This window comes from Urocitellus parryii, chromosome 1, assembly GCF_045843805.1.
Source record: "Urocitellus parryii isolate mUroPar1 chromosome 1, mUroPar1.hap1, whole genome shotgun sequence".
Lineage (NCBI taxonomy): Eukaryota > Metazoa > Chordata > Mammalia > Rodentia > Sciuridae > Urocitellus > Urocitellus parryii.
In genome coordinates this window covers 225315164-225337241 of record NC_135531.1, presented here as the reverse complement: position 1 = coordinate 225337241, position 22078 = coordinate 225315164, and the positions used below count along the sequence as shown (strand labels likewise).

Below are 22078 nucleotides of genomic sequence, written 5' to 3'. Positions count from 1 at the left end.
ACACTTAGGAGTGGTAACAATAATAATTTTCATAGTTTACCACAATTTTTTTAAAAAAAATGTATCAGGGTGTAAAGGTGGTTAGCCTAGTTCCTATCATCTAGAAGTCTTTAATGTATTTGAGGAATTAAATCAACTCAAAGAGCTCTCCTCTTAGAGGCTCTCAAACCAACAGGGATCTTTTCCATCAGGCAGAAATTTACAGAGAGCCTTCCACAGGTAAGGGGTTTGGCTGGGCCAAGAGGGCAAACAGGTGCTGCGGTAGGTGCAAACACCTGTATATGCGCACAGGCTGACTTCTGTTGACTTGAGGAATTCTGAGACAGCTGGAAAAAAAGTACTATAATCATTTAGAGGGCCTCCAATTATCAGGGGTAAGGGCAATAATGGCTGCATATTTGCTCTCTCTATCTTAGGCCACTATGTGGAAGACATTTAAAAATAAAGATATTGTTCATGAAGGGCAAGGTTATGAAGCCTAGGTTTCATTCTAAGAATTGGCTGATTTACTGACAGGTGCAAGTATGTGGCAGAGCATTAGGATAGGCTGGGTATCAGATAGCTAGGATTCAAGTTGTATATTGCCACTAACTTGCTGTCCCTAGACATCTTGGTGTCAGTCTTCCTTTCATAGGTTGGACTGGCTAGTGCTTCTCACACATTTTCACTCAATGAAATTTTCTCAAACGTTCCACTCAATGATGGAGGGAGACGGGTGTATATGGTGGCATAGCACAAAGTGACCACCTTGAAATGTCTGTAAAACCCCATGTTTCATATTAAAACTTACATATCTTTCCTCCTACACTCAAATGATGTAGACTTTAAAAAAACAAGAACACTAACCACCACGTCACCTCAGGAAGATGTTCCACATTTGATTTGTGGCACACCCAGGGGAATGGATGCTGACATCCTGATTATTCATATTCTTATATCACTTCAAAGATATTCCATTTCCTTTCAGATTCATATTTACCTCAAGTCCATACCACACATCTTGAATGAAGAGATTGAAAACTGACAGTCATTTAGAACCCCTAATGCTGACTTGGTCTCATTTTCCACACCCCGGAGACTCAGTAAGGCCATAGGTCATTTTTACTGACTCAATGCACTGACCATTGGACTAGGATCACAAAGACAGTCAACTGAGTCAGCGGGCACAGGAAGCAAAGACTAGGCTTTCCTGCCATGGAATTCTAGCATTCACTTCTACCCTGTCTATCACACGTCCACCACTCAATACTCTGGTATCCACCCCCTCTGCAGGACACTTGGAGACTGCACCAGTCAAGACAGTTCCAAACTCTGGAGCTGCTGCTACACGGGAAAAGATTTTGCCGTACCTCAAACAAGCCTTGGAAGAACGTCACACAACAAAATGCTGCAGTTCTCTGTAGCTCAAATATAGTTTAAGGAAATGGAGTCTGCCAAACAATTTTAACACATTGCCATTTTCTCCTCCTCCAAGTCCCACATTTCCCCTTCCTCTCCTCAAGTAAACAATGGCATGGCTCCCATCTGCCTGTGAACTGCCCCAACTCCAACTGCAGCCCCCCACCATAGGAAAACTTAACCTTTGACCTGACCACCAAAGGGTAATCTCTGCTATCCACCAGACAGTAAAGATAAGAGCTACAAAACTGCCCGCATGTGAGAGAACAACATTCCTATTTTAAGAAAGAACTCACAACTTTTACTGCACAACCTTTGAGGCAGGGTGACCAGCATCTCCATTTTAGTGATGAGGACAAGTCAACAGAATGTCATATGAATAGAAGGTGAGGGAGCTGGGTTTCAAGTCCACAGCCAACAGTCTCTAGGACTAAGTTGTTAGTCCTGTGAGGCCAACTTCTGTGCAAGTATCTAGTAACTTATGGCTAGCGACCTAAGAGAAATCAGAAGCAACCAAAGAAATTCACACCCTCCCCCCAGGATGCCTACCTCCCTACCTGCACCTGCACCTTAACATGCCTTCCTTTCTCAGACCGTGATCAGCTACCCATGTTCCAAGACCCAGGCTAACTGCCCCACTTGCAATTCTACCCTTCCTACATTCATTTTTCCTTCTCTACTGAATCATCCTCAATGAACCAGCTTACTGGGACTCTCTCCCATCTTGGCCCCATTTTCCCTCCAGCTTCTTGGCTCTGCTCTCCTCCCCAGCAAACTTGAGAGTTCCTACTCTGTCTACAGTCCTTCCTCTCCTGTCTCTCACAAACCTACTCCAGTTGGCAATGTTCCTGTGCTCCTCCTCAGTAAGCTTAGGAGTCATTTGACGCTAGTGACCCATGCTCCCCATCTGAAACCCCTGCATCAGGTGGCTTCCAGGACAGTACTTCTACTCTTCCCACCTTGCTGGAGCTGGCTGCCCTCCTCTCCCTAACTCCCGCATGGAGAAGCCCCAGGGTGCAGTCCTTAGCCTGCATTTGGTGATCTTGGTGATCTCATTTAGTTCGACATTCTAAATAAAACCGACAAGCCCTTATTATTTTTTTATTTGTTGTGTTTTGATATCAAAGCCCTTATTTTTGTCCTTAACCCACCCTTTCCACCTGAACTTCAGCCTCGTTCAACTGCCCATCAATAACTCCACTTGAGTGTCTACCATCTCAAATCCAGTGTGTCAAAATCAATACTCCTACTCTTCCCCCAAAATCTATCCTTCTCATCACCCTCCCTAAACCATAATACAACTTCATCCTTCCAGCTACTCAGGCCAAAACCTTGGACACCTTCTTTTCTGTTCTCTACCTCTCACACCTCCATGGAGACCATGGGAAATCCCATTGATTCTACTTTCAAAACATCCAGAATCCAACCGCTTACTATCATCACTACTACTACCTTGGTCCCAACCACTATCCCCTGTCACCTGTCATTACAGAATCCCCTTAATCACCATCACTACTTCTTTCCTTGCTCAGTCCATCCTCATTGTAGCAGCCAGAGAAATCCAAGTCAGAAAGTGTCATACTCTTCTCAGAACCTGACAATGGCTTCCCATCTCTTTTTGACCCACCAGGCCCTGCAGAGTCTACTCTCAAGGAGACTCCTCATTTTCCTGACATGCCAGGCATGCATGCTGCTCTCTCAAGGCCCTTGTACTCTCTGTTCTGCCAAGAATGCTCTTCCCGCAAAGGTCTTCCCTGGCTCTCCCATTGCCAGCCACTCCCCACCCACTACTGTTAGGGTCTGTAAACAAGTCAAGATAGCGCCTGGCATTTTGCCAGAGGGAGTGGTTTGTGAAGTAACGCCAGCCAGCCATTAAGTGTGGAGATTCCTTATTGGTTGACTGCTGTATCAAGTTTATGTTAATTAAGATAAGCTGTGTGGAATGTATATATACCGCTCCTGTCCTACAATAAATGGCTCCCCTCCTGCTTTATCAATGTACACAAGTTGCTCATCACCCTCTGGTTATTTTGCTGCAGCCGGACTGCGGCACCCTACTCCCTTCTCTTCCTTTATTATTTATTGCCATCTAAATTCTGCACTTATTACTTTGTTGTCTTCTCGGTCAGAACCTACATAGGGATTTTATTGTGTTTGCTGTTGTACCTCTAGAGCATGCTCAGTGATATCTGTTCATCTGTGAGATAACTATTTCTACAGGGAGCGGGGAAGCTGGCTATGGTTTCTCTGGCAAATCTAGAGCACAGTCCCTTCAAAGTCTTCACTTCTCTCTCAGGTTCAAATAGGAATAAAACTCCCTATGTCTTTTAGATTGAAATGGAAAACAAATATAAATCAATACACATGCACACACCAAAAAATGAGCTTACAGAGACCAGTTTCTTATTCTAAGTTATAGAAAAACCGTGTGACAGCTCCTGGATGCTTCCAAGCTTTTGGTGGGGGCAGGAATCACCATCTGCCAAAGCTCACCTCTTGGGATCATTCTCTAGGAAGGGTCCCTAGAAAGCCTCTCCATACACTTACAAGCCCTTTCTCAGTCCTCAGTAGCAGCCCTAGCAAGCATTAGAAAGTTCTTGTCTTTCTAAATTGGTTTATCTGATGAAGTATTGAAGTGGCCTTACCTTGTCCTAGACATTAAAATGTTTCTCTGATCCCTAAAGTCCCCTCCTGCCTTTGCATCTACTTCAGCAGATCTCCTTCATCCTTCCCCAATACCTAGTCCTTGAGCATCTAGAAGAGCCCAGCACAGTCCAGACTGATCTCTGCATTTCAAATTCATGTAAGGCCTCTTTATCACTCTGGTTGTTATATTTTGGATCATAAATGTCCTCCAAAGGCACATACACCAAAGGCTTGATCACCAGCCTGTGGCACCATTAGGAGGTGGTAGAACCTAGTGAAAAGAAGTTAGTCACTGGTGTCCCTGAAAGTGGTACTGGGATCCTCATCCCTGCCTCTCCCTGTTTTCTGTTCACCATGAGGTGAGCAACTTTGCTTTACCATGTGCTCCCTGCCATGGTGTTCTGCCTCACCACAGGACTTTAAAAAAAAAAAAAATTCATGTAGCCAACTGATCACAGACTGAAACCTTCCCTCCTTTTAAGTAAGTTGGTTTTCTCAGGTATCTTGTCACAGCAATAGAAAGCTGATTAATACAATCAATCTTAAAGTCTGTTAAGTTCTCAGCTTCTTTCCAACTATTGTCTTAGGTTGGCTCCTGGGCCTAGTATCACTAGCAGTCACAAGTCAGTGACATTTACCTAGAATTATGTCTCTGAATGTCCATCTGATCATATCTGAACTTCTTTAAACTTTCCCTCACTTGCAAACTCAGGTTGATTTGTGTTACAGCAACGCTCGATTCCTTAAGCACTATACACAGATCTCTATAGCTCACCTCCTCTTCAGGTCTTCCATATCTTTTTCCTACCTATCTCTAATCTCTCTAGTGTCTTGGAGATTTCTCAACATTTCCATTCCACTACTTTGATGTTTCAATATCTTTGTTCTGAAAAAACAAGCAACCACACTGCCAACAGAAGGGAGGTCTGGCCACTATCCGACAGACACATGGCAGGAACAGGCCGAGGAAAGACTTTTCCCTCTCCTCATTACGGAGAAAGGGGGACAGGATGGCCCCCTCATTCCACACCTCTGCCTATAATTCTATTGGATCCTTTAGTTCATTTTATATCACGGTACTTTCCAGGACCACAGAAAAGGAACTCTTTGATCAACAGCAGCATGACCCAAAAAGGGTTTGATCTGCAAGGACCGAGTGGGTATTTGGTTCATTTTAGACCCAGAGTAAGATGTCACTGTTTATTACATTTTAGACCCAGAGTAAGATGTCACTGTTTATTACATTTCCATGACGCCCTCATTATGAGTCTGCTTTTCAAAATGAAGAAACCAGAGTGACCTTGATATCACTAAGCAAAGCAAACAGGCCTTGAGTAAACAGGCATTACCCTATGCTTCATTTTCTCCTTATATCACAAACCAATGTGCCCCTTCCTAATTATTCCAAGGTTTATTTTTGTCTCTATATATACTCCCAGGGTTAGAAAGCCTGTTTCTCCAAAAGTTTTTTTCTTATACTATATCTGACATGGCTTTTCATAAAAAGTGAGCTTCAGACTATATGACATGCAACATAATCTACCTAGTTGGCAAGTAAACATGCAGATACTCGTGGCTTCACATCACTTTGTTTTCTCCCCTGTGTGTGACTGCTTTTAGTGTCACTTCTCCTCTACCTCAAAATTCAGAACAGTCTTCTTTAGCATTCAATTGGGTTTAGAGACTCAAAGGTTTTTTTAAATGGTCTTTTTGCCAATTTGGGAATCAATGACGTGACAGCAGCAACCAACACTGAACTCCAGCATGAATGTAAGGTGGGCAGGAGGTGTGGGGGGGGTCTGCTCCCACTCCAGCCCATGGAAGGTGGTATTCTATAAACTTGTCAACCTCAGGATTTTGATGTGCTGATTTGGGACTGTCTCGCCTCCTTTATCTAAACAGAAAAGCCAGATAGCAATAGATCAGATAGTGGTCATTCCACCCTGTTATTAGGCTGACAGGAGTCTGGTGAAGGGCCCATCTGCCTGCCTCGATTCAGGACAAATTAACAATTAGCCTCTGACATCAGTTCCAAGAGACCACTGTTTACAATTCTCAATGCCAGTTTAACAAACCAACCTAAGAAAAAAAAACTACTTCTACAATTTGACCAAGTATTATCCAACCATAGGCAGTTTCCCCGTCAATAATCAGATCTATTTCCATGCAAGCTCCTTCCTACCACACATCAATGCCAAGCAAAAGATGAAGGAAAATAAATCATCAACCCTGCCCTGAGTAATAGGCAAATGACCTAGCCTCCCAAGGATAAGGATGGGCATGTTTTCAGAGCCAGAGGTCTGAGGAGTCCTGGAAAGCAGACTGCCCAACCCACCCTCAGAGGGTATTCCAGGCTCTGGGCCCAGGGAGTCTCGTCATGCCTGGGCACCCAACGGCCCATTCATCACCTCTGAAAACTGAAACCTCCCTGGGATTTATTTACTGCTTGGTAGCTACAGAAGACTATAGGGTATAGTTCTTCTGAAATGTACCTTCCAACATATGGTAACTGAATTAAAGAAAAGGAAAACGTACACTTAACTAGTATAAAAATCAAACCCCCAAAAGGGAAAGCACATCTAGTGCACAGGCGGGCAGCATGGGAGATGTGGATAGAAGAACTGGCCACATCCCCTGTATGACCTGGTGTCCACATTTCTTTAACTGAACAAAGGGGCAGGCCAGAACTAGTCTAAGGATGATTATCCTTACTTTATAGCCCAGGAAAGGGAGGCATGAAGAGGTTAGGTAACTGTATCGTGTCATAGCTAGCAAATGGCAGAACCAGAGTTGGCCCTGCTGGCCCTAGACTCAGTTCTTACCCATTACACTATGTGCTGCCTTCTGCATAAAGGTGACTGTAAACTTACACTGCAGGAACAGAATCCTGGAGCACACTTTGGAGCAGATCTGGGCTGAGAGAATCCCACCTTTCATAACAAGAGTCCCCAAGTAGCAACCCTGATGACATTTAAGAATCCCTAAGGATCCTTCCAGACATAAAGTTATTAATTATAGAGTTGTACCCAAATCCAAAAGGGGAAAATAGGCAACGGTGGGGGGGGGTGCATTGGCCCCTTACAATTTCCTATAGTACTCAATCTTTACCATCCTCCCAAGAGGCTGGTGGGAGTGTCACACAGGCCTCCAGACCCCCATTCTGTAGCTCTTAGGACCCCCACCAAGGGGTGAGCAGCCTCTCCCCTATTCCATCTAAAGAATTAAATATATCTAAGATTCCCTTGCTATCCTTGAGTAATTAAACTGTTCACTATCACTTTACAAGTGCCCTAACGTGCTTATTCCCATTTGACCCCCAACCTAGTCAAGCTCCTTTCAGGACTTCGATGCTCCAGCCATGCTTCTCTAGCTAGACTCCTTGTAACCAACAACCTGGCATCCTGAACACCCACTGTAGTGCAGGTCAACCTGTGTCTCTGGGGTTAAGTTCTAAAGTCTGCCTCTAGGGCAAAAGCCTAGTAAAAAAAAAAAAAAAAAAAAAAAAAAAGAAAAAGAAATCATTCACGAAAATCCCTGAGCTGGGACATGGGCCCTTAAACTCAACCAGCAAGAACTCTTGTGTGACTTCGCATTACAGCTATAGCCTCCATTTCCCTCGGCACAGCGGGTCACCAAGGCCTGAGCAGGGAAGGGCAAAGGGTTAAATAAAGGGACTTCTCCCTCTCTTTACCCTCAGCAGAAGAGTTGATTTTGCAAGTTAAATTGAGTGTATGATACGACTTCATGGTACTTGCAAGGCACAGGCTAGGTGCTATCAGGCAAAGAAATGAGATAAGATCCCTGCCCTCACATAAGCTGTAATCCAGATGGGAGAGAGGAGACCATCCCTGAAGATGAAGGACAATAGTCAAACATCATAACTGTCAGTTACATTGCTATCAATAGTCACAGGAAGAAGTTGCTGTGGGGTAGGACAGGTTCTTGAGATTTGATTAGATTCTTTCTTTAGATGGGCCGACTCAGCACTCACCAGTGTTTCAGGCACAACTGGCCTATCATCCAAGCATATGATGGTATTTTGTTTCGTCTCCAGTGTCCCTCTTAGAAATACCACAGAATTCACTGGCCATGTAAGATGTTAGGTCAAGGTCCTTGGGGAATCTTGTACCACAGTTTCAATACTCCGATTATAAAAAACAAATTAAATCTCAACATAGTGTTAGGCTTAAACAGTCTATACTCTAGATGAACTGCTTCATTGTAATAGAGAATCTTATTCTGTGACCCTTGAACCTGACTTTCCCAGCAAATTATTCATACCACACAAATACTTTGACCCTTTCTTCCAAACCTGTCATTACCTGGATGGTCTCACACCAGTCTGTTAAAATTAAACCCACCTATTTCTGCTTGTTTGCAGATTCTTAAGACTTCCTCCAAGTCTTCTTGCCCATTTTGGATTTTTCTCTGCTCTCAGGACTCAAGGTGACCCAGCAACACCTGAAAGATGGCCCTGTGCCACATGGCACTCTTGAAGAATGAATGAATGCAAGGAAGCAAGTGCTTAGGTACACATCCTGGACACAGTCTGATCCCTGGCTAGCAAGTCGCACTCCAGTGCACTTTTTCAGAAGTAAGGTCCTAAAACTTGATCCATGGCCAGTTGGAATAAGGGTCAATAGGAAGAGAGTCCAGGCACCAACATTTAAATAGACAACCCTGACCCATATGGGAAGCAGTTTAATAAATCAACACAATATAGTACATTTCCAAAACTCAAAAGCTTGCCAACTTCTCCAGGTCTAAAGGATATTTCTGATTTTTCCTTTTAGAGAGGGCATGAGCATGAGTCAGAAATACCAACTTCAAATCCAGATCCGTTAAGATTCTGTGTAAACAGCTGTGAGACTTTGGAAACGTCTTCACAACTTGCAACTTCTAGTTTTTTCATCTGTAAAGGGAGTCAGACTAGATAATATTTAGTTAAGAAAATATGATTTAAATGCTAGGACATTGCAGGTCTGAGTAAATCTAAGAACATCATGGAGTCATAAAAATAGTGATGGTGGGCCTGGAAAGCTTCTAGAACATAGTGATCAGAGAGAAGAAAGTGAGACTTAGGAGCCATTCAAAAAATCACTGACACTTCATTCTCCTTCTAGGTCCTGCCCTATGGTCATACAGACCCATCTCTCCAGAAGGGCTGGGGAATGATTCATAGGATGCATACACCCACAGTCCTCACCTCCACATACCTTCCACCTTTCTGGATGACTCAACTTTAACTACCTAAGAGAAATTAGAGTCCAAAGCACTCAGACCTTGACCTCAGTCACTTCAGATGACCAGCTAATAATCATCTTTCGGAATCTGAAACTTCTGGAGGAAGTTTTACACCATTCCCTTAAGTCCGATGACTCCCAGAGCTTTAAGAACATCCAATGTGTTTAAGGGCTTTAAGACACAGTATTATTCTGTCATAGAATCTTAACTAGTGTTAAAGATATTACTAAATATTTAGGTGGCATTGTAGAAAATTTAAACCATGAAAATCTATAATGGGTTTTCTATAACAGAATATTTATCTAATATTCCCACACATATGTGATATTTTACTTCTATCTCAAAGTCATTTGTTCATTAAATTTACTTTTGTTATGAGTCTAATTACAATTCATTGATGTAACTGATTTAAGTTTCATAAATGTGATTGAGAATTTAAGATAGGAATCAACCAGACCAACAACCACCTTTGGCTTTACTATTTGGCAGTAATATAGTCACAGAATATCAGAATACCTATGCAATACCTGACACACAGTAACTAAGAACACAGATACTGCTTTTAAATTTATCATTAACACCTACCATTTGGTCAGCAAGTATCCTTGCTGAGGAGGCACTGAGTACTCTGCATGTCCCTTTAATCCTCTCAACAACCCTATTAAACAGTGTATCTCCTTTATTATATCTTTATTTTATAGATAAAGAAACTAAAGTTCAAAGTAAATGAACATTTACTAAATGGCCAAGAAGGGACACTCTCCACCAGTTTCCTGAAATATTCCTATTCATCTTTTCCACGGAGTTTAGGAAACCTGACCAGTTGTTTTAATCTCACTGGCTCTATTATCCACATCCTTGTTACTAGGGACAAGGGATGTGATACGGGATGCATATGCTGGTTCTCCTGGGAGGACCACTGCTACTCCTGAAGCTGGAGTACTCTAGGAAAGTGTGGGGCAACACCAGTCACAAACCACTGTCACCTAACAGTGTGGTTACTGCCTCTGGGCTCCAGAGAAAGACACAGTCCCCTTAAGGTGGCCCTTTTCCCATCTGATGGTCTGACCAGCTACTCCCCTCAGTAAGCCCTAAAGAAAAGCATTTCTATTAGAAGGCCTCAAGCCCAGTCACAAGCTTCTTACCCTGGGGAAGGCCTGCAGCAGGTCTAATACCAGAGAAGCCCAGCAGGAGTGACAAGTTAGAGCAGGCATGTTGCTCACCTTCATGACAAGAGATTCCTGGCTAAAGGCACACTGTGCAAATCTCCATCCCAAGGACAACTCTTGCCCCAGTGCTTCCCCTTCACATGTGCTTGGACAAGTACGCCCAAAAAGCCAGAATGCCAAGGGGAACGCATTCCCTCTGCTGGCCCACAGACACTTGTGCACTAACAAGTTCAAATCATGTGGGTGAAAACACAGCTACACACAGTATTCTAAGACACTAAATGTCATCCATTAACTGAATTAGCAGAAACCACCTTTCATTTCAGATTTACAGCTTAACAATTTCTTCTATGAGAAAGCAGAGTATAAGCAGCTGGCCAGGCCTGCAAACTCAGACCACCTGGCTGCAGACGCCCCTCCCTCAGCTAGTGTCTCTGCTTCACCTAGCAGGTGCTGTCAGAAAAAAAAAAAAAAAATGACTTTTAGATGCGGATGTACACAACGTTCCAAATTCCAACGATATTAACCAATGAAATCAATGTTCCCACCAGCTCCAAAGTCCCAAAAGAGGGACAGTAAAATATCCTTCATGCTGTGGCTGCACTTTGCTTTCTCCGGTCTGTTGGTCCTGGAAGGACCTGGGTTCAACTAAAGGCCTGGGTGGGGAGGGGGTCCTTTTGTTGTTAGAGTCTGTTTTTCCGTAGCACGGATCAAGAATGCAGCCCCACAGCGATTAAGGAGGCTTAGCTCCAGAATACCCTCTTGGGTCTAAAGAGATCATGTGGGAACCAAATAGTTTTTAAAAGAAAGGGAGAGGCAAAGAGCACCCGTCTCCACTTTCTCCTCTGAAGAGCACAGCCCTGGTGGGGGGTTGTCACTTCCGAACCTTGTTTGCTAAGTCTCAGCTCAAGATCAGACATTTTGCTTTTAGCCCCTTGGCTGAGCCTGCCCAGTGCAGGGGAGCAGCGGCCGAACAATTGATTAGGGGACCAGGCGGGGGCTAGGCACACCACTCAGAGAAACTTACTTTCTTAACTTATCTAGTTCTGTGAACAGGTGCTTGGTTAATTCCACCTTCCAAAAGGGGGTGGGGAGCGAGTAAAAGTATCCCCTCTAGGAGCGTACGCCCTGAGGGTAAAGTCACCCAAGACACTAAGGAAAGTGTCTTCCCAACTTCCGCGGAGCGCGCGAGTTCGCCCGGGGACCTGGTGTCCTGTGAGTTTGGGAAAGGCCTGGAACGTCGCTCCAGCAGCCCCGAGGCAGCGATGCTATGACCCTGCCTCCCACCCCCTTCACCAAACACACAACACGTGAAGCTCAGAAAGCGTGCCACCTGCTGGGGTTCCAACAAACAGGCCCGGAGGGAAGAACCGGCAGAAAGTACTAAGTTTTCTTTTTTAAAAGTAAACTCTCCCGGGGCCCCGGGTGTAGTCAGCCGAGGTCCGACCTCAGGTTCTCCTCCTCCGAGGGCTGCACAGGGGAGGCACCAGCGCGAGGTGCGCAGCGGGGCGTGAGGGCGGTGGGCGCGGCTTACTCGCGACCCCCGGACCCGCTGAACCGTGGGGCCTGAGGAGTCCCGGGAAGGGTAGGGGTAGAGCCGGCCGGCGGGCTGCCGACAGGCGGGAACAGGGCGCGCCCTCGCCCCTCCTCGCGCGGGCCCGCGCCCCGGTGGGGGTGGGAAGAGTCGGGGAACTCACAGCCGCTTGTCCTCTGGCTGTAGCTGCCAGTGCATGGCCAACGAGAAGCCGAAGAGGCTCCCGCGATCCCCAGATTTCCGGATCACATTGTCCTCGCGGGTGTCCAAGTTGAAGGCTGCGCCGAGCCGGGGCAGGAGCCCCGCCGACAGGTAGAGCAGGCACAGCTGCCCGGCGGCCGCCATGGGCGGGCGCACGGAGAGGGGAGCAGGGACCTGCTGCGGCCGCCGTGCGCTCCGGGCCGGGTCTGAGGCTGCCTGCCGTGCTGCAGCGGCCACGGCCACCTTCGCCTCCTCTCGCCACTTCGCCCGGCCCCACCCCCGGGCCGGGTCGCGCTCTATGTCCTGCCGCTCCCCCTCACCGGCAGCTCCGGGACCGCTGAATGAGCTCCTTGTTCTCTGGAGACTAGCAAGCGTTTTATCAAGTGACGAGGACGCCGGCCCCGCCCCTCCCCACCCCGCTGGCCCCTCCTCGCGCTCCCTGGGCCGGGCCAAGCCGCCGGCACCTTCCCGACCGCCCCGGCTGTAGAGCGCCAGGCTCCTCGCCCTCTCCCGCCGCCCTTCACCTGCCCGGAAGCAGCGATGCGGGAGACTTGGAGGGAGCTCCGGGCCGAGACGCCCATCCGGCCGCCCCCTCTGGAGAGAAGCTCTTGAGTTGTGGTTGTGCGGTGCAGGGCTGAGCGAGAAGGATGTTACTACCTGTCAGTAAAGATAAGTGCAGGCGGTGCGCCGGCCTCTTTGCCCTAAGCAGCCTGTTATTGAAGCTGTGGGCCCACGTGCAAATGCACACTACAGTCATTCATTCTCTAAGGGCTCACGGAGTGTTTAACGTGTCCTAACACTTGAAGACTGGAGCTGCATACTTTTTGGCTCTTGGAATACCTAACCGTCAAAAATGATGATAGTACACACACTGTGATAGTGCTATACAATTTACAAAGCACAGCCCTTACCTCATTTAATCCTAACAATCCTATTACGTGGTCATTTTCTTTTTGCAAATGAGAAAACCGAAGTTTAGCTTTGCCCAGATCACCCAAGGATCTAGAAGTCACCCTGAAGTCAAAAATTTCAAACTTGGTTTCCAAGTGTTCTGATGCTCGGAAGAAACCCCTCACCCATAAAGGATGAGTGTTTCAAAGTGGCGCTTAGTAGCTCAGGCCTTGCCCCCTCTCGATAGCCCTAAATTCCTGGTCTACTTAGGGGAAAAACTTCCAGACCAAGAGGCAGTTAGTTCTGAGGTCAATGTGGGTGGCCTGAAGGCCCCTGCCTCCAGGGCATAGGGTGTAGCCTCTCTGGGGGACTTAATTCATCAATGATTCAAAACCAGGGGAGAGAGAATTTAATTCAGGTGTATTCTGAACTTGGATGAGAAAAAAAATTTACTTTTAAATTTTTCACCAACATCTGAGATTTAGCATTTCCTTCGATTAGGAATGTAGGCAACAAACCACCGTGGTAGAAGAATAAGTATCAATAACCTAGTCACCGGTAGAAACTAAGTTTTTTACTTGACATTACAGTTGTTACAAGTATTAAAATAGTTATTAGAACCCTCAGATCTTTCTTATATGTCAAAAAAGAAGTTTACATATTGCTATAGCACAATTTTTAAAAACATTTTGCTAACTGTATTACAATATGATTGGTTTCCTTTGTGAATCCATGTATTTTATTTTGTGTCTGAAACCTTCCAAGAGAGGTCCATTGTTAATAGCAACCTTCCAAAAGGGCCTGTGACATGAAAAGGTTGAGAAGTGCTGATCTGAAGGCTCTTGGAATGTCCTCATTGGAACCTAACATTCTTGCATTGGAAACAGAAAGCAGGGCACAGTCCCAGGGGAAGAGCTAGAGCTGTGTGCAGTCTTCCTCACCTCAAGAATGTGGACCAAGGAACAGCCTGAATCACTCAGAAAAACTGTGTGAACACCATCAAGGGTCCCCACAGGTGGTAGCAGCTGCTAGAGTGAGTCCCTCAGTAAATGTGTACGCCTTCCTTGCCAATCAGTAACTCCAGGCAAATATAGTCCAAAGTGGGATATGGTGGCTTTAAATCCAGTGGATTATCTTGGAAATCACACTGTTTTAACAAATGCTGATAAGGTTGAGAAACTACTAGAAATGATCATCTAGTAAATTAGGGAATATCTGCAGTATAATTTTTCATGTTAGTTGCAGGTTAGCCTTTCTTCTTCATGATAAACATGCTATTGCAGAGAGAGGGTCTATGCTATTATGGTTGAGTATAGTGAACCTCACAGCAGGGTGTTACTCAGTCTGAAACCAGCAACATGGCTGCAGTGGTAACTGAAATAGATCTGATCTGGTTGATAGAAAACTGTTGCCTTTAGCTCCTCAAGTGCAATAGCTCCTACCCTGCTCACTTTCCTAGGACTCACTTTCCTAGGACTCAACCCTTAAGGGCTCCTTCTGATTGTGTATACCCATGTCATATCAGCAGTTAACTACTCTAAAAATTATCCCTATCTTCTAAGAGTAATTCTGTGAAGTATTCATCACTTCCTTCCTAAGATGTATTTGATAAATGATGTATGAATGGCCAGAGTTATCTACTTGATTTCAAACACTGATTCTGCTCAAATTGAAATTCTAACATTAAATTTAAATATCATAAACATTTAGTGCTACTGAATCAAATGATGCTAGGCAGAAAGTATGCCTATGGGCCATCACACGTGAAAACCTTAGCAGCCATAGGCCTACGCTCTAAGGATCTCCTGCCCAAGATTGCCATACATACCTGAAGGTGAGTCAAACTCTCAGACTCCTAATGTAATCTTTTTGAAGATAGTCATCTCTTCCTATCACAATCAAGTTTTGTGACTCAGTTGTTATTTCCATGACAAAGCTGACTTGGGTATTTTACAAAAGTGTATTATAAAAGAGATATTTAGAAGTTGTTCAGGATCCACCAAGGATGTGTCAGTCTCTGGGGCCAGAAATGGAGGAATTGAAATCCCTAAAAATTTTGAGGTTAAAAACCTGGGCAGGGAGATACAAGTTTTAAAGGAAAAAAGAAAGCTGAAACTCAAAGATACTTGTCTGTAACCAAAGGGAGAAAGATAGCTGGATGAAGAAGGCGTGCTAGCCATATAGGACATGGAGTGGTGTGTGTGTGTGTACACACATGCATACATGGCTATAGAAAACAAGATGTGGTTTGGTGAGGTAGTGGTGCATTCCTATAATCTCTGCGGCCCTAGAAGCTGAAGCAGGAGGATCGAAAGTTCAAAGTCAGCCTTGGCAACTTAATGAGGCCCTAAGTAACTAAGCAAGACCCTGTCTCAAAATAAAAAATCAAAAGGGCTGAGGATGTGGCTCAGTATTAAGCAACCTTGAGTTCAATCTCCAGTACTGGGGGGAAAAGAAGAAAAGAAGATGTGCCCATTGCAAGAAAGTGCCACAAAAATCCAGTTAACTGACAAAAATGTCTTTTTAATAAAAAGTAATTATAAAACCAAAGGAATCTAAATATACAGTTATACAATCACAGGAAAAAAACTTTTTTTTTTTTTTTTAAAGGCAGTGAAAGCTAGGGATGTGGCTCAGTGGTAGAGCACTTACCTAGCACACTGGAGGCTCTGGGTTGGAGCCCCAGCACAAGTTGCGGGAGGTGCATAAAAAGCAGTAAAAGCTATGAATTGAGGCATTTGCTCAGATGAAAGCTTTGGAATTCTTGTTTTGCCAGTATACTTTTTGAAAGAAAATTATCTTCTATATTTTACCTTCAGTAGGGAAACTTGCAAATAATTTTAAAATATTGGTCATTCTTGGAGAAGGCTGACAAATCCATGTCATACCTGATATAGTTTCCATTTTGTTTTGCTCTCAGGTTCACTGTTATTTGGACTTCATCATCATCAATAGCAGAGCATATCATATTTGTTGCTTTTAGGCAACATAGAAAGATGTACTGAGTTTCTATGAAACATCTCTTATTCTCCCACAGTTATATTATACAGTTTTACATATCCCTGGAGCCTTTCAGTGAGAGGCCACATGTCAGTAAATAGTTTCACATAGGGTTTTACATATCAATGACAGATTTTTTTGTTTGTTTCAGAGTTTTCCCACATTGCTCTTTTATTTGCCCCTTAAATAAGTGTTCAGGAGTTTCTCTTCTACACTGAACCTTAATGCTTTTATTTTTTTAAAAAAAAAAAGAAAGAAAAGGTGACATTTATGTGCTCTAAGTAACAGCACATTTTATAGGGGGCAAACCTTCCTTTGGTTTGTATCAGGAGAAACCAAACTACCAGCTGTCCCTTATTTTAACACCCAGATCTATTTTAAAGTAAATTGCATTTGAATGTTTCTAATTCACTCACAATGAGCTCATTAAAATGTAGAGTGTTTCACCTCGCCATTTTAGGTGGGATTCTTTTTTCCAGTTTGTTTTGAGGGAATTTTGCTAAGCCAGGAAGCCACATTTGGCCAGCCAGAAATAAATTCAAACCTTAAATCCATCAAGTTAAATTTAAAATTGGGCTCCCAAGGATGGGGTAAAATCTCCACCTGGCAAATTTGGTTTTCCATCCCAGCCATCATTAGAAACAAATATGAAGATTGTTTATATGTATCATGTACCACCCAGAATGTACTCTTGAAAGGCCAAACATGTAGTCTACATTTTTAAAGTAAATTATTTAAGGAAAACATTTAGTTGCTTTCTATTTAAAAAAAAAAAAAGTTCTTCTATAAAAACTAAAAGACAAGCTGATTTTGAATTAAGTCTTAAACCAGTGTATATCAGTTCAGGTCAAGGCAAGCACTGGAGGAGAGTAGCTTAGCTCATCCACTTGCCAGCTGAGGACCAGAGCAAGTTACCCTACTTCTTTAGGACTCAGTGTTCTAGTCTGTTAAATGGCCAGAATCCTTACCTCACCAGGTTGTGAGAGGATTCAATGAGATGATGTGTGTGAGGTCTGTAGCACAGTATCTACTATTAAATATGTGCTAAATGAAATAGCAGCCGTGAAAAAAAGAGTAAAGCACATACTAGAAAATGAAACAAGACAGCTTCAGGTAATGGGAATTAAACATAGGAAGAGAGAATATGTGAGTCACTTGTGCCCTGCATTCACTTGGTCTAAATGGTCAGGATAAACCATTCCTCTGGTTATATCTTGGCAAATAGTTCCTGTTGAGTCACAGTTTCTCAGCCCCTGAGGTTTGGGTAGCAGCACCTTCGTGTTTCACTCAGGTTCTGAACATCTTCTCTCTCTTGCCAGTGTTTTGAGAAGCAGCCAGGAATCCCCACTCAGTCTCATAACTTCAGAAGAGACAGTTTAGAGGGCAGCCAGCTAGGAGGCCTGGTGGGAGAAAGAGTTGAAAACAGAGAGGGACATTTCCAAACACAACCTTGTCTTCTTCTTTTCACAATCCGTTCAGCCAGGAGGAGAATTCATGCTATGAAGGATCCAAAATCACAGCCAACAAAACCATTGTTATTTTGTTTGGAGCTTTATCTTAAAAACATCTTGCTACTGATATTAAAGCAGCCTATACTACTTAGAATAAATTGACAGGATGAATAAGAACATGCTACTGGATAGTGAAACAAGACATTGAACTTTAAAATTTCTTCAGAATGTTAGAATCCAGAAAGCAAGTCATTTGCACATGAATACCTAAGGATTCACTATAGGTGTTGAAGAGATTTCTTCTATTGGTACATTAACAAAACATCTGAAGGCAATGCAATAAATTCTACACTGTGAACTGGATAGAACAAATAACAAAATAGAAAAAGAATGCAGAAATGTAGACCACTGAATAGCTGAGAATGTCCCTATAACAATGACTTGGCTATCCCAGACCACATGACCAAAGTGAAGGGCCAAACATTTCTTTATACACAAAGTTGTTTCTAGACATTTCCTGGTGACAGAAGAGAGAAATGGGCCCCTGATACTTACATCACATTTCAGTTTCAAAAATCTACAGGAACTCTAAATTGGCTGCATCTCCATAAGGCAAAGACATTGTCCTCATTTCATGTCTGGAGACACTAAAACAGGGAATTTTCATAAGACAGCTTGCCAGTGTCTCTGACCAAATTAAGATTCAGGATTTCCCGACTTCTGATTTCATAACCCAGACCACTCCTTCAGACCCCTCTGAAGCCTTGGCAAACAAATAGTCCACTGAGACCAAATTTCCTTCTTCCCAAACAAGGAATTGTAGCCGTTCACAAAGTGTGATCTTGATCTCATGTGTTTTCTGGCAGGAAAAAGCAACCAGCAACATTTTGTCGGTTGGGTTGGGATGTTCAGAGGTAAACACATGCTACTTGCTTTTCCTGCTTAGAGAAGGTTGGAAAGCTTGGGAAGCCGAGCCAGGGATACTTGTGTCCCTCTCCAGTCTGAGGAACCAAAGGAAATTTTTAAAGCCTTGGACTCTCCTTGGAAAGAGCCTCTACCCAACTGCTCCAGAAGTTTACTTTCCCAAAGTAGCCAACCACCCCTAGTTGCTGTTGGTTACAGAAACAGTTGGGTAAATGCCACATGGGTTGGAAAAGGAGGGAAGAGTGTATGGGACACAGTCATCTCTTTGATTTTGAAGAACTTTTAGAATTTCCTAATTTACGCTCTGTAAATAACCAAACTACATTTATTTCTCTAAAACTTTATATGCTGGTTACAGTGACCTAACGATGCCTTCAGTGTTTATAAACAGTTTTAATCTGTATTGGGGGTTACTAGGGATTAAACCCAGAGGTGCTTTACCACTGAGCTCCCCTCCCCCGCGTCTTTTTTATTTTTTTCATTTTGAGATAGAGTCTCACTAAGTTGCTACCCAGATTTATCATTCTCACAGAAACGGAAAACCCCTGTATCAAGGCCAATTAGCAAAGCACAATTTGGGACTCGAGGTCTTATATGTTATAATCTACCAATAATTCAAAGATATCTAGGAAAAAGTTTCGTGGAGCATACAATATGGAATTGAAATTCTTAGTTCGGACATCTGGATGAGGTTGGAGGGAGCATGTGTTATGGTTTGAATGTGAGGTGTCCTCCAAAAGCTCATGTGTGAGACAATGCAAGAAGGTTCATAGAAGAAATGATTGGTTTATGAAAGCTTTAAACCAATTGCCAAATTAATCCCCTGATGGGTTTAACTGAAGGCCGGTAGGGTGCATGCGGCTAGAGGAGGTAGTCATTAGGGGCATGTCTTTTGGGTATATGTTTTGTATCTGGCAAATGGAGTCTCTCTGCTTTCTGATCACCATGTGAGTTGCCTCCCTCTGCCACACTCTTCCTTCATGATGTTCAGCCTCATCCAAGGAATGGAGCCTGCTGTCTATAGACTGAGACCTCTGAAACTGTGTAAGCCCTTAAAATAAACTTTTCCTACAGTTGTTCTGGTTGGGTTTTTTATTCACAGCAAAGAAAAAGCTGATTAAAACTGTGGAAAGGGCAAGCTATTGGAGAGGGAGCCATTCGGTTGCAAATCCAGAATTCCTTTCAGCAAAACAGCAGAGTTCTGGGAGGACTGATTTCCCTCAATTGGAAATGTATTTGTTTTAGTTTTTGGTCTGCTGTCCCAAGGTGCACACAAAGCTGCCACCTTCAGTGTGACTCATCCTTTTGCCACCAAGTAAAGGCAAGACAAGGAGACATGAAGTAGGAAAGAAATGGTTCAAATGATAGACTCCCCTAACCATCCATCCCCTCACTGCTTACCCCGCCCAGCAGTAAATAACTGGGTGCGTCTCTGCACCCTATCCTTTCACCATTTCAATAGCAAGAAGTCTAGATGGCAAGAAGCTCAATGTCAGGTAGGCTTTTTCAGGAAGAGGCTCCTGGGAGAAAGTATACATTGAATATTAGAACAAGATGGCTAAGGCTTATGAAGCTGAAAATACTAGAGTATCAAATAACATATGACAATGTTAAATAAAATAAAGTCACATCTTTTATTGCAACGAAAACAAAACAACTGAAGGAAATAGGCATCTGTTCGTACTTGCAATGATGATATGATGTGGTTGAAAGCCACAACTAGAGTTTACACAGATCCTGAAGACCTGTCTGGTGAGTTATTCAGTGTGGCTACTGTGACAAGATGGCAGACCATGAAGCAAAAAGGGAACAGGCGGCCAACATGTGAGTCCCGGAATTCAACATTTAGATTCAACTATTTTACAAGAACATTAATTTTCTCTGTGATTTATTCAAGGTCAATAGTAAAATTTGTAACCAAGAGGTATCCACTTGAAAGTTGTATAATTACTCTCAGTCATATATTCTCTTTAGTGGATCTCTCCAGTGTTAGCATACTAGGATCAAAAGCCACACTGAAAGGAGAGGGCACCAACCAAACCAAACCTAAAGTTTATTTATGTTCTAAGAAAAACCAAAACCAAACCTGGCAAGGACTATACCATTTCTGATTAAATAATATGACTTTTTCATTTGGGGTGAGATAAAAGTTTTTTGAGAATTTTCTTCTGGTTTTTTTTTTTTTTTTTTTTTTTTTTCCCATTACTGGGCAAGAGATTTAAAAATGACTTCTAACACTGAATTCTTTTTCTCATGTTATAAGAAAGTATTTGAGGCAGATTCAGGATGGCTACAGATGTTTTTTACATTCCTTTCATTGAAAGGTAGTGTCTGCCTTTGAATCTGAACTGGCCTTGATGACTTTCTTGACCAATTGAAGTCCGTAAATGTGACATTCTGAGACTTTCAAGGCTAAAACATAAGAAGCCTTGCAGCTTATTCCTGGGCCTCTAGGGACACTCATTCTTGGATCCTGAACCACTACTTTAGAAGTCCAACTTCTATGGTGGAACGGTGAAAACCCATGGAGAGGAAGGGGTGCTGCAGTTCAGCCCAGCCTGCCAGCTGTTCATGCCACGATGAAAGTTATTTTAGGTCCCAGGAACATTCCCAGCCATCAGTTAGATACCACTGAGTCACTTCAGCTGACGCTGCATAGAAGAGAGGAATCACTTGGTCAAACCCTACCTGAATCCCAGATCCACAGAACTGTGTGGTATTAATAAAGTGATTAACTGCTTCAGGGCAGTTTGTGATGGAACAGTGGATAAACAAAAGAGAAGAGGTACAAAGTTTCCATGAGGGACTCCTCTGCTGATGGGTAGTAGCCGGCCACCTCCTCTGCCATTTTTACAATGGCAGTAAATATACCATGCTAGCTATGGCTGACAAAGCTATTGAATCTTTTTGACTCATTTTGAGAAATGACATCAGTTGGAGTGATGATGTCATGGCTCTGTGACTAATTCCCAAACACTTAATAATAGTTCTGAAGCATGTGCCAGTGGGGTAGGTTTTATTCACTTTGCCACAGCTTCTAGTTTAGGGTGGGCGGGGAAGATCCAGACACAAAAGCAACTCCATCTGTTTGTGTAGTTGGTGATGAATTCCACAGATCCACACAGTGCTCCCTGACCCACTTTATCTTTATTTTAAAGAGTCTCTTCTAGTACTTAGTGGCATCTAGTACTTAGTGTTCAACATGCCCATGATCACAAAGAATTTTAAAATGGCACTGAAGCATCTCTATAGTAAGCAGGAGGGCAAATCCTAAAGTGTCATTTCAACACTGAGCCCAAGGATCCCAGCACAAGGGAGGCTTTAAAAACTTAAATGATCCCCATCAAAGTCTCTTAGCCTCCCTGTTCATTAAAGGTTTTGTGTGTTTTTCTCCCTCTCTGGCTCTAGTTTCATTTTGTGAAAAGGTTCGCTGCCTTATGTGCCATGAGCAGACAAGCTTATCGAATGAACTGTAAATCTAATCAGTTTGGCACAGGGGTTTCATGAGAGCCATGTAAACAATAGCCGGAGTTGTGTTAAGCTTCAGTGACTCCAACTGATTCCCAGTTTGGTTCATTTGTGCAGAACAGTCGGAGATACAAAGCCAAGCCCGTTAATTT

The 22078-nt window shown here is 43.5% G+C and overlaps 1 protein-coding gene across 2 annotated transcripts in view; it reads right to left on the bottom strand.

The window, feature by feature from the left end:
- Itga6 (integrin subunit alpha 6) overlaps positions 1-12519 on the bottom strand; it is a 77297-nt gene extending 64778 nt beyond the window's left edge. For both annotated transcript variants that reach the window (XM_026389533.2, XM_026389534.2), the window contains exon 1: positions 12155-12519. In XM_026389533.2, the coding sequence (XP_026245318.1) occupies positions 12155-12336 (182 nt within the window). In that variant the 5' untranslated portion in view covers positions 12337-12519. The remainder of the gene's footprint in view (positions 1-12154) is intronic.
- Positions 12520-22078: the final 9559 nt, after the last annotated feature.